General features: G+C 50.1%; 1 protein-coding gene across 1 annotated transcript; it reads left to right on the top strand.

The window, feature by feature from the left end:
• Positions 1-7035: 7035 nt before the first annotated feature.
• On the top strand, positions 7036-9666 carry HOXC12 (homeobox C12). The gene is made up of 2 exons (XM_064474476.1): positions 7036-8110; positions 8938-9666. The coding sequence occupies exons 1-2, from the start codon at positions 7546-7548 to the stop codon at positions 9174-9176; spliced, it is 804 nt and encodes a 267-aa protein (XP_064330546.1). The 5' UTR covers positions 7036-7545; the 3' UTR covers positions 9177-9666.
• Positions 9667-12731: the final 3065 nt, after the last annotated feature.

Here is a 12731-nt window from a genome sequence, read left to right as displayed (position 1 = left end):
CCGGAATGGGGCGAACCGAGGGCTGGAGCCTCCCCTCCTAGCTCCCCATCCCACCGGGGGGGCGGCAAAAAGGGGGTCCCTGACCCCACACTCCCCCGTCCCTGATTTCTCCCATTGCGCAGCTGGTGAGTGGAGAAACCCGGGGGGGGTCGATCTGAGGGTGTTCCCTGCCTTATTTTGGAGAGCTTCGGTGGTTCGGAATCCCCGGCAGAGCTTTAATTCTTCTTTTCATTTTTTAATTTTTTAAAGATGCTTAGCTAGGAAATCTCGCAATAACTTGAGAAACCCATCGCCGCTGCTATAGCGGGATGAAACCGTCGGTAAAACCTGCCCTAACGCCTGAGAGCTACGGGAATATGTATTTTAGGTGTAAAAAAAAATAAAAAGAAGCAGCTCTTCCTCTTAAAAAAAAAAAAAACACAAACCAAAACCCAACCAGCTTGCTGTGTGCGCAGACACTGCAACGCCTGAGAGCAACTCCAGACAAGCCCAAATCCGGCATCCCGACAGCGAGCGTGGTGCTCGCTGGGGCTCTGTCCTTCCTCACTGTACCAGAATTTCACCAGTTCTGGGGAAAAAACGTCGGTGAAAGTGAAGTTATTGAGTGAGGGTTATTGGAGGGGGTGAGGGGATGTGGATAAATAATCTTTTTTGGTTGTTTTCCTTTAGGGATGTGGGTAATCGAGCCCAAGTTCTTCACGGAGTTTCCAATTCTAAAAGTTTGGGTCAGTTGTGGTTTAATTTTTTGGAGGGGGAGAGGTCTGTCTGTGTGTCGGTTTGTGTGTCAGTCGCTCTTTCAAGTCGTGTGGGAGGAATTAAGGGGGGGGGGGGGGGCGGGGAGGAAAGAAAACAAACGCAAAAACAGAGAAGAAACAAGAAATTCATTCATCGCACTTCAGGGCACCGAGGGTTTCCGATGCTCTTGGTTGGCAGATACTGCCGAGACCGGGAAACCAGCAGATCTCGTGTCACTGGCCACGTTTCCCACGATATTTTAAAATATCCTGGGTTTTTTTCCGCGTCGTTCGAGCCCCCCCATCCTCCCCCGGGGGCTGCCCCACCGCCCGGGAGCCGGGAAGGCGCAGGGGTGCAGGCGGGCGATGCTGGGGTGCCGGCTGGGATGGGTGGGGGGGCAGAGGGCGGGAAATCACACCCCAGGGAAGGGGGACCGCCTTCCCGACGTGCTCAGGACGTTGGGGTTCAGCCCCCCGAGAGCGGGGCTGAGTCTTCCCCCGCCGCCGGGGTTGGGGTCTGGTCGCGTAGGGGGTCAGGATTGGACCCTCGGGGGCAAAGAGGGAACCCGGGAGCTCCGGACGGACAAACCTTCCCCTTCCCCTCCGCACACATCCACGGACACTTGGTCTTCACTTTAATCCCGACGGTTTGGGTGAAAAAATTATGTTTTCGGGGCTGGTCCGTAGAAAAGAATATCCCCCCCCCCTTAAGTTTTGAGATAAATCCTTCCAGCCGAGCCTGGGTGCGGCTCGTTTGGGTCGGTTTTTCCAAAAGAAGGGCAAAATATGATCTACAACTCAAGTTATTTGGTCATCCTCTTCCAAGGGCTTTGGAGGAGACACTTGAGTGGAGGAGAAGAAATTAAACTCAAAATTGTGAGGAATAGCTAGTTCTTCCCCTGCCGGAGTTCTGCGGGCGCGGAAGCCAAGCTCCCCCGGCCGCGACCTCCCCAGGAACACAAACCCAATGGATTTTTCCCCCTTTTCCCACTTATTTCTCCACCCTCCCGTTAGGAAATGGCATTGGGAATCGCTTGCTCCTCTTTTCCTTGCTTATTTACCCATTATCCTGCCCGTAGCTCGCTGGGTATTAGGTCAGCAGGCCGTGACGTCACTCCTGTATTACCCTTGACCGTGACTAGGCGTTGTTTGACCTTGACATCACGAGCTGCGGGGGTAATAAGCGAGGGGACCCTCACCCTTGATCTTCTCCTCACCAGCCAGCCCCAAGCAGCTCCCGCTCCTGTTTACAGATAAACAAGGTGTTATTTGAAGTCTAGACAGGCGGGCTAATGGCCAACAATAAAGCCCTGAAAAGGAAGTTTCCCAAGTTTAGCCTTTTCTTTCCTTTGTATCGAGGACTTTGAATAACTTCCCAACCGCAGCCTTTATGGTAAAAGCCCGGACAAGGGATTTCCCTCGCCCTTCTTTTATTTTTCTGCCATTTTCTTGGGTTTTTTCTTCTCTCTTTTTTATTTTTCCATTTTTTTAATTGTACTTTAATTGTATTTTTATTTTTTGTAGTTTGCTCACGTCTGCATATTTTTGTCCCTAATGCATTTGTAAAGAATAACTTCCTAATTTGGAGGGGGAAATCTGCTCTCCCAGCCCTGTGCTCGGTGCAGAGGTGAGTATAACTCTTGCTGATTAACTTTCTATTTCTTACGGAAGCGCTTGGTCTTAAAAAAATGCTATTTCTTTCCCCCCCCCCCCCCCCCCCCCCCCCGCTGTTGTTAGCAGCAAAAGAGAAGAGACTTCTAAGGGCTTTGCCAAGAAATTATTTCTTACGACACTGACAGCCAGCCCGGGGTGTGTGTACACACATCCCACAGCCTCCTGCAGCACCGCTGGTTCCTCCCTCGCGAACCCCTTTGCCTCCGTGGTTCAGCACGTTTGGGGAAACCCTCGTGTTTAGGGGTGTTCGGGAATTCTCCCCAGGAACACGCCGTGTCTCCCGTCGCCCCCACGTCGCGGGGAAGCCGCTGCCTGGCAGGGAGCTCAGCTGGTTCAGCCCACAGTTGGACCAGCCGTGGGTTTAATAAACTCCCTTTCCTCCCCACCACTTTCTCTTCCTTGACAAGGAACATTAAATAAGTGAGATCACGCTTTTCAGGCTCTCCAATTGCGATTTGCTCAAGAGTCGTGAATTCTAGACCATTAACTGGGTTGTTGTTACAGTTGTTGGGGGTTTCAGCCCTCCGAGGGAATCACAGGACGAAACGCCAACTTCTCACCCAAAGCGGAGCTGGCGGACAAAGCAAACTTCCCCAAAGTTGGGGCTAAACCTTTGCCTTACAAAGGATGCAGGCATCAGTTTACATCAATCTAATAGGAGGAGAAGATCCTCTGCTGGCAAAGCCGGGGAAAAAATATAATGATATTCCAGGCATTTAACTATTCCCTGCACCGAGGCTGGGACCCGCCTTCGTTAAAACTGAAAGCTGCGCCGGATGATTTGTATATTGGATGAGCTGAAGTGTCGTAGACGTTTTTATTCGCATCCATTTGCCACTATTCCACGTTAATATTTTCCTTTTTTTTTTTTTTTTTTGCCCAGCTTCTACGTATTCCATTTTACTGCCCTTTTATATGGAGATATATAAGGTGTCTTGTACACTTATATATCTGTAAGGCGCCTATAACATGCATTTTCCACATCAGAAAAAGTAGCCGGGGCAGGTTTCAATGATATATAGCTACCCCGAAATCACAGTTCTGTGGGCTTTCCAAAGCCTGTCTCTATTTTATTCCCCGTGTCATGTATCTATATATTTATTCTAAATACTTCCTTTTTGACCCTGGCAGCTGACTTCTTGTTCGAGTCACCGCAACTCCTTCCAACTCCCAACCGATTTGGGCTGAAATTCGGTCGAGCAAAAAAGCTCAGCCACCACGGGGGCTGTTTTTCCAACCTACGCACGCACAAGGAGACCTTTTAATTTGCTTTTCCCTGCCCACACCCCGCCTTTTCCAGGCAGAAAGATGCAATATATATGTTGCAGATTGGTTTTGCCCTACGAGGGTTAAATTTCATGGTCTTTTTCTGGGAGAAAACTGAAAGTGGGGCTAAGTCCTTCCCGGCTGAAACGTAAAGGTTTTGCTGGGGCCATTAGGTTGGGGGTGGTTTTTTGATCCATTTTATTCTGATTTTTGAGTTCTTGAAGAGAAGAGGCTGGAGGGGTGGGAGAGAAAAAGCCTGTTCCAGTGGGAGCCGCCAGCCGAGCTGAGCCCCGCGGGCTGCGCGGGTGGGAAGACGAAATGCGGGAGGAGGGGAAGGGGACATTTGGGAGGAGCGCAGGGCTAAATTCCCCCTCTCCCCCCCAAAAAAAGGGGGGGAAAAAGGGCAAACCACAGAAAAAAAGTCAACCCAAAACTTGTTGTTTTCCCGTGCAGTGAGTGATGCTCATCCGAGACAGTCATTAGCATAAGATGTCGATCCTATTTACTACACTAGACAGTGACCTTGAACTGAGACGTTGCAATCGTGCTTTTCCAGCGCCTTTTTTTCCTCCCTCTTCTTTTTTTTCCCGGGGGCTGATTGTGTTTTCTCCCCGGCTCCCATGGGCAGGGAGCTTCTGCCGGCTCCTTCCCACCAGCGTTTCCCGAAAGCTGCCTGTGTAACTTGTGGAGGTGGGAAATAAAAAAATTACTAAGAAACCCTCCCTGAGGATTAAATATCGACGTCGAAAAGGTCTCTCTACCTGAAAACCGGGATTCCTGCAAATGGGGGAAGGCTCAGAGATTTTTCTGCTGGGCTGGGCAACTTTTTTTGGGGGGGGAGGAACACCGTAGGGGGAAAAAAAAAGAAGGGGGATTGTTCAAAGCAGTGGGAGGTAGAAATGGGGATCTATTTTTGGAGAGCCGGGGCTCGGGGTGGGTTGTGCTGCCTAAGCCAGTGCCCCAAGCAGCAGGGCTCGGCTCAGGCTTTTGTTTTTAAGCACCGCTCAGCCTGCGCTGAGCATTAGAAAAGCCCAAGCGTTCAACCTGAACTGGGAAATGCATTTTTAATGGGGAAGAAATTCCCGGGGAATCGCGGCAGCTTTGCTTAAGCGTCCTTAGGATTTATTTCTATTCCCCCCCCCCCCCCCCTTCCTTGGACCTGCTGTCCGCTTGCAGCAGGAGCAGCGCTGAGCTGGGGAGCCCTGCTCAAGGCCACCCAGAGCCGGGAGTTAGTCTCCACTCTGCGCATCGCTTAATATATTTCTGAGCACGGCCGTATCATTGCCCAGCTCTTAAAAAAAATTAATAATAATAATAAAAAGAATAAATAAGGGAACCGGGGGTGCTTTTCCTCCTCTCCCTTGCTGTGATGCCCATGCTGACATTATCCCTCCGCCCAAGACTCCAGCGCGCAGTTTGGGATTCACTTGCTCCACAGCTCAGCCCTGTTTCCTTGGAGGTAAATGTGAAATGTTATTAATTTTTTATTCTTTTAGGTGTGGTGTTTTTTTTCCCTTTTTTTTCACCCAGCCCAAATCCAATTGAATAAAAAGGAAAAGCCCCAAATGCCCCGAGAAACAAAAATATACTTTCCCAAGGTCCGGTGGAGAACAAAGCCGTGCAGCAGCCGGGCACGTCTTATATGGGGAATTTTTGCAAAGCAAAAAGCAAGGTAGAGGAAGGGTTTTCTTTAAAAAAACCAGCAAACAAAGCCAATTCGGATGGCAACCTCCGGGGATCACGTGCTCATTTTTATATAAACTATTCCTCTCCACGCTTGCCCGGCGTTGCGAGCGCTTCTTCTGCAGCGAGAAGACACTCTTGGAGAAATTGCAAGCAGCTTTTTCACTTATACCTGCAGGGAGAAAAATTCCTTGGCAAGGTTTAAAAAAAGAAAAGAAAAAAAAAAAAAGTGCTAAACTTTCATTCTAGCAAAATATTTCTAGTAGTCGTATTTCTTCCTTCGCAGGCAAAGCGTGTAGGAAAGTATGCACGTATCTCTGCAAGGTATGTATGGAACATATAGGTGTGCCAGGGAGAAAGAGGGATGGGAAATATGGAAAATAGGTTTTCCACCTTCAGGAGCTGTCCATGGAAGACGGAAAAAAAAAAAAGGCACCTAAATGAGTTATTTTATTGGCACCTGATTTTTTTTGCAGGGCTGGAGCGGGGGGGGCAGCTGAAGCGCCAGTGTTTTGCCAGCTGAGGGGAAAAAAATGGGTTTATGCTTGAGAAATATATAAAATATTGGCGAGGGAGGTTGGCTGTTGGCTGGAAAGGCAGCAGTTGGGGAGGTGCGGCTGCACCCGCCCGGCTCAGCCTCCGCGGAGCGCCTCCGCCCCCGCGCAGCGGTTTTACCTCTACAGGAATATTTACGGTACTTCGCAGAGTCAACCTGGCAAAGGGGAGCGCTTGGGAGTTGCTTAAGGCAGGGAGGAATGCAAAGCCATGCAAAAATCCGGCAAACGGGGTGGGCATTTCGGTTTTTTAAAAAATAATAAAAAAAGAGGGGGGGTGTCAAGAAAACAAAAAGGGGAGGGGGGGGAACGCACCCAGAAAAAAAATCTAACAAAACCCACCCTCAAATGTCTGTGCGTGTTCCCGGTTTTCATACAATGCACCTTTTCCAGGGTTTTTTCTTTGCCCAACGTATTTATTTTGCACTGAAAGACTCCAATATTGGTTGGGGTTGGGTTTTTGTTGTTTTTTTTTTTCCTTCCATCCCTTATATTCCTTTGCAGCAGCTCTTTCCAGGAGAAGACGATGGGTGGGAGGGAGGAAGAGCTCTGTAGTGTTACGAGGGTAGAATATATTGCTATAAGGTGGCGAGGAACCAGCTCCGGGGGGGGCTGGGGGGTGTGTGTGGTGTGTACCTCCGTTTCCAGGGGTGGGGACCACAGAAATGAAGGGGGGAGGACTATAATTTTGATTCTTTCCCAGAAACGAAGCAAAAAAACCAAACAACCCAGATTTGGACACTTATTCTATACGTGTGCGCGCCTTGGTGCATATGGAATATATACCGGGTAAAGGCTATATATAGTCTTGCTCTTCTGGCTGCTTTATTCGACACAGATCATTAATAAAAGCAATTGAAGATTCTTTCAAAAAAATAATCTTCCATCCCTTCTTGAGAGAGGGGCAAGAGCCTGGGAAGAGGCTGCATTTCCCCAGCCCACGACAAAGCCACCTAGTCCGAGAGGAGGGGAAAGAAAATTGTAGTAATAATAATAATAAAAAAAGAGCAGAAAAGGTCGCAAATAGCCTCCAACTCTCCCGTCCCACCGCGCGTAAATATGAGCCTGTTGCGGGCACCATCAGTCGTCTCCTTAAAAAGCCCGTAAACTTTATATGACACAATATCTAATAGTAATTTATTGGGGAGATATTGTAAATTCGAACTGTTTTAGTTAATAAAGGAGCTAATTAATGAGAACCAGCCTCGCTTTTGCAGATGGTGGAGGGCCCCCAGTTGTTGCCGGGGGAGGGGCGCGCGGCGGTTTTGGGGCAAAACCCTCGCCAATCGATTATTTTATGCTAAATATGACATTTTAGGGCGCTTCGCCATTCTCAAGCCAGCGCTGGGAGCCGTAGCTTTTTTTTTTTTTTTTAAATAAAATGCTTTATGGGATTTTTTATGATTTTTTATGATTGGGGGGGTGAAGAAGGCGGGGGGGGGAGAAAAGGCGTAAAAAGGCGGAACTTGCTGTTGTGTTTTGTCTCGGCTGCCAGGGGAGGGGAGGGCCCCCCCCCTCCCAGCGCAATTTGGGGCTCACGTGACCCCCCCGGACCAATGGGGCCGAGCCGTCGGTTTAACTATGTTTAATGTCAGATAGCAATAAAGTAGAAGCTTTCGGTCAGGCCCGCGGAAATGGGCGAGCACAACCTCCTTAATCCCGGCTTTGTGGGACCTCTGGTGAACATCCACACGGGAGACACCTTCTACTTCCCTAATTTCCGTGCCTCCGGAGGGCAGCTGCCCGGTTTGCCTTCCCTCTCCTACCCCCGACGGGATAACGTCTGCTCCCTGCCCTGGGCATCCTCGGAACCCTGCAATGGGTACCCTCAACCCTACCTGAGCAGCCCCGTCTCCATTAACCCTTCCTTCGGCAGAGCCTGCGACCTCGCCCGGGTGGAGGAAAGCAAATGTTATTACCGGGAAACCTGCTCCGAAACCACCGGGCTCAAGAGGGAGGAGAGGGGCAGGGACAGTGCCTTGCTGCCCCTCGAATCCAGCCTCCCCAATGGCATGGGGGGCAATTTCAGCAAATATGACTATCCGAGCAGCGAGGCGGTGCCCCACGACCCTCCGTCCTGCCAGTCCTTGGAGTCAGACTCCAGCTCCTCCTTGCTCAATGAAGGGAATAAAGGCACGACCGGAGAAGCGGGGGGTTTGGTGTCCCCCCTGAACCAAGGCAGCACTTTAGGCACCGGTGGTAAGACCTGGGAAAAAGGGGGGGCGGGAGGGGGGGTCTCGGGGCTGGGTCTGGTGGTGTCGGGAGTGTGTGGTGGGGGGGTTTTGCTTGGAAACTTGCCGGCTTGGGGCTCCTCCGTGGTGTAATTCATGGGTTCAGCGATGGGAAGCGGCGTGTCTATGTGTGCTGAGACCGCTAGGGGTAGCACCGAAATCCCTAATGTTTTATTAGGTGGTGCTTCTTTTAAAAGAAAAGGCTATAAACATGTAAATATCCCATTAAAAAAAAAAAAAGAGAGAGAGAGAGAGAGACAGGAGAAGGGCGCAGGGAAGGGTAGTGGCTGCGCATCCCTGCCCGGCGCCGAGCGTCCAGGCGCTTTTTGGGGACATCGTAGAGGTGTGTCTGCCCGAGGGAAGGGGGGAGAAGGAGTGGGGGGGATGCTTAACCCCCCCCAACAACCCCACAGCCTTCAAAGCCGGCGCTGGGGTGGAGGTTCCCCCCTTTAGCGGGGCCGGAGAGGCGGTGGAGCCCTTCGCGGGTGGGGGGTGGGGGTGTCCCCGGCTTGTCGTCCGCTCCTTTGCTCCGTGCCCCGGTTATAACGCTCCCTACCTTCCTCTTCCTCTGCCCGCCCCACGCATCACCCGTGGCCCCGGGAGGCAGCTGGGAGCATCCCTAAGCACCCACGGCGGCAACCACAGCAGCGGGGGACCCCGGGGACAGCGGGGCCGCCGGAGAGGTGCAGAAAGGGGTGCTGGGGTTGCCCCTTTTTTTTAAAGAGGAAGGGTTTTGGGTTTTGGGGGGGGTTTTATTCCTTGCCAAGTGCTCAACTCTCGCTCCCCCTTTGCCAGGTGCTCCTTGGTACCCGATGCACACACGGTCCCGGAAAAAACGAAAACCCTATTCCAAGCTGCAGCTGGCAGAGCTGGAAGGGGAGTTTATGGTCAATGAATTCATTACTCGCCAAAGAAGGAGGGAGCTCTCAGACCGATTAAACCTGAGCGACCAGCAGGTGAAGATCTGGTTCCAGAACCGGCGTATGAAAAAGAAAAGACTCCTCCTGAGAGAGCAAGCCCTTTCTTTCTTTTAAAGTTTTAAAAAGCGTCCGTGTCGGGTATTAAAAAACAAACAAACAACAGAAAAAGAAAAAAAAAAACCATAAAAACAAACCAACCAAACCCACATAGACTCTCTAGCGTTCACCCGAGCTCCCGGGACTTTACCTGATCACTCTTAATCCCCCCACCCCTCCCTACCCAGAAATCAATGAATAAAGAAATAATATTAATAAATAACCGGTTTCCCTTAAAATACGAAACCCGACAGCGAGAAAAAAAAATACTAATAATGCATCTTCTCCGCCGGGACGGCGGGAGGACAGACGGCTTCCAGAGATGCTCGGCGGGCTGAAGGGGAGGTTTTGAGCGCGACTTTAGCCGCTTGTCCTTTGCCAGCAGCACAGGTAGGGATTCCGTGCAGCGCCGGGCACCGTCGGGGCCGTCGGGGGCCGCCACCCCCACCCCACCCCCCACCTCCCCGGCTTCGGTTGGCGGCGAGACCGGGGTGGAGGGTGATGAGGGTGGATCCTAGACCCTCTCCTGGGCTGCCACGCAGGGTTTAGGGCTGGGTTGGTGTTTAGTGGGAAGGCGGGAGGGGAAAAAAATAGCAAAAATAAAGGAATAGGGGAGAAAAAACCCACCAGGGAAGGGGATGGGGGGTGTTGGCTTAAAGCACGGGCCCCGCATCCTTATGGTAGGTGCTTTTTTTCAGTGGACGGTGTGACCCAATATGTGTTTTTCTCAGTCTACATTGAGGTTTTGTGGCTAATCAGGATTTCTAAGTTTGATCAGGATCTCTAGGCTTAATCAGGATCTCTAGGAAGAGGCGAGAGACAAAGACTATGTATATATCCGGTGTATATGGTATATATCTATATAATATATGAGGTACGTGTATCACACTATGTCCCTATAGATAGGAAGCTTTGGTGCAGGCGGTGGTGTTGTCCTCAACGCCAGAATGTCACAAGGAGAAGGAAAACACACACACCCACCCCTAGGAAACCCTCCCAGGGATAAAAAAAAACCCAAAATCTGAATTTCCTTCCACGTAAACTGAGCCTTTTGGAGATTTTTTTTTTTTCCTCTCTGGATTCACAGTTTCTCTGCACTACCCCAAAATTCTGACATTCCTCTAAAAAAAAAAAAAAAAGAAAGAAAAAAAGAGAGGTTTATTCGCAACAGCGCTGATGACAGAGGTTGTACGCTGTTTTGCTCTGTTTATTGATGACAAGGTAGGAAAAGAGATCGAAAAATGCTTCTTTTTTTGTACCCTCCGGTGGTTTCAGCCTGTTGGAGCCTGAGTGAGCCGCATCTCCACTTCCCTGGGAAAACTCGGGTGATGCGCTTTGTCTCCTGGGTGCTATTTTCTCAATTAAAAACAAAAAATTTAAAAAAGATTGTGGGTTTTTCAGAGGAAATATATCTCATTCACCCTATTTCTCCCTTCTCCAGCTGCCCATCAGGTTAAAAACCTGCACTTTTCTTTCTTTACCTCCCTAAAAAGTCCCGCTAGCTGCAAGTAGAGACAGCCCTGTCTTTAAGGAGAGGTTTCAGTCGGTCTTTGGGGGACGGAGGAAAGGGGGGGGTTGGCTCCCTAAAACCCTGTCTGGCTTTTTCCCTTTCAGGGCAGTAGAGAGGGGCCTGGTAGGACGCGACGCGTTTTCTTTGTACGTGTGCTCGGATTTCCTGGAGAAAAAACCACCGATTTTCGCGATTTCCCCGTCAGGTCTGTGTTCGAGGCACTTTTAGGTCGGGGTGGGAGGGGGAAAGCGAGGTGGAGGGGGTAGGACGGGGGGAGCAGCAGGTTTAGGGCCCTGGGGAGCTTTGCCTGCATGGGAAATTGTAATTCAGGATAAAAAGGGGGGAGAAATAAGAATTTTTAATTCAGGCTGAAGGGGGAGAGGGGGGCGGCGGTGCCTGAGCCCCGCGCTTTGCCACGCCGCGCTTTGCTCCATTCGTTTTATATCGGAGGGGGGATTAATTTTATGGCAAAGCAGCGTTTTCTGGGAAGTCTGGATGCTCACCACGTGCTCCCGCTTCCCCGCGTTCATGGTCATGACCAGCAGCGCCGAGGAATGCTTTTATTTACGAGCTGCAAAGGACGGAGCCGACTCCTTAAAAAAAAAAAATCCTTCCCTGGGCTGAAATGAGCTTTTTCCTTCAGCTTTATTTCTGCGGGATCATCCAGCAGAGCCTCCTCCCTTCATCCCCAGCCCTTCCCCGGCTGCTTCTCCTCATTTTTCGCCCCCTTTTTTTAATTCCCAACCTGGGAAATGTCACAAAAAGTCGTCCCCCACCATCTCCTTCTTCAACGCTTTTGCCCCCGCCTCCCACACAAAAGAGGGTATCGCCTGTCGCGATGCTGTGCAATAAAGCCTGGGGTGTGTTAAAACACACAGAGAAAGGGGTATCTCTTGATGCTCCGGTTCAACCATGTGCAATTAAAAGAGGAAGGCGATGTGGAGGAATGCAATGTCTTGGGGGGGTTGGGGGCGGGGGGGGGAGGGTTTGGGAGTGGTGGTTGTAGCTTTGGGTGCTCTCAGAGCACCTTGTCGCCGTGTCGCAGGGCTGAGCTGCCTCTGCAGAGGGTGACTTCGGGCTGTGCAGTGTCGTGGGGACCGGGCGGGGGTGTTTTGTAATTCCACGGGGGGGGAAAGAAAAACAAAAACCAACCCAAAAGGACCAAATCCACCCTGGTTTTACTGAGCGGAGCCCCCAGTCGTCGTGTCCCCATCCCCGTCCCCCCCCCCTCCCGCCCTGCAAGGAGGCAGCGGTGGGGCTGGGGGCTGGAGCTTGGGAAGGTAGAAATGAGGGTGAGTTACGGGGAGATGTCAGAAATGCTGTGTTGGATTTCAATCTCACCATCCCAAAAAAACAAATCAATCCGTTTCGTTATTCTTCACCCACCGAGGGGCACTTGTATCCCCCGAACCCCCACCCCCCGCCCTCCCCAGCACAAAGGCCAAGACACCAGCAGCAACCCCTAAAGAAAATGCCGAAGAAAAATGAAAATATATGCAATATTCTCGTCCAGATTGCTTTAAAAAGGCGGCTCGGTGGGATTTGTTTGTTCTGTGTTTGTTCTCCGTGTACGTGGTATCGTTTTTTCTGCTTGTACCCCCTAGTCTAGGTTACCGCGGTTGTTGAAGCGCATCCTTCGCAGTATAGGTCATATGTAATGTTTCTTACCTCAAGCTATTCTATGTAGGGTCTATGCAAATGTCTGTTATAGCACGTTCTGGCTTTATATAGTCATGTAAAAAGTTGCTTCAAGATAATAATAATTAAAAAAATAATAATGTATTATTATGTGATTTCTTGATAATAAATAAAATTGCCCAAACATCTACTTGGTGATTTACTGTTTACTATTTAAAATCAGTATTAACTTGCAAGGTTAATAAAAGACTAACAAAAAAATATATTGGCCAGCCTTGCCTTCTGTGGCTTGTAGATCATCTTTTGGTTTATATATATATATAAAAAAAATTAAATGAATGTGTAAAATGCGTTGTAAAAGGAGAGAAATATCGCTTGCTGCGTCGCTCTAAATATAATTAGAAAAATCCTGGGGAAAGAAGAGG

The sequence above is a fragment of the Phalacrocorax carbo genome, chromosome 27, assembly GCF_963921805.1.
Source record: "Phalacrocorax carbo chromosome 27, bPhaCar2.1, whole genome shotgun sequence".
NCBI lineage: Eukaryota > Metazoa > Chordata > Aves > Suliformes > Phalacrocoracidae > Phalacrocorax > Phalacrocorax carbo.
Note: the sequence above shows the minus strand (reverse complement) of the source record. Positions and strands in the feature narration are given on the sequence as shown.

Bases quoted from the DNA above. Each gene is read 5' to 3' on its own strand.
- HOXC12 (XM_064474476.1), top strand. From the start codon at position 7,546: ATGGGCGAGCACAACCTCCTTAATCCCGGCTTTGTGGGACCTCTGGTG. The intron at 8,111-8,937 runs GTAAGACCTGGG...CCCCTTTGCCAG, and splicing joins CAGCACTTTAGGCACCGGTG to GTGCTCCTTGGTACCCGATG.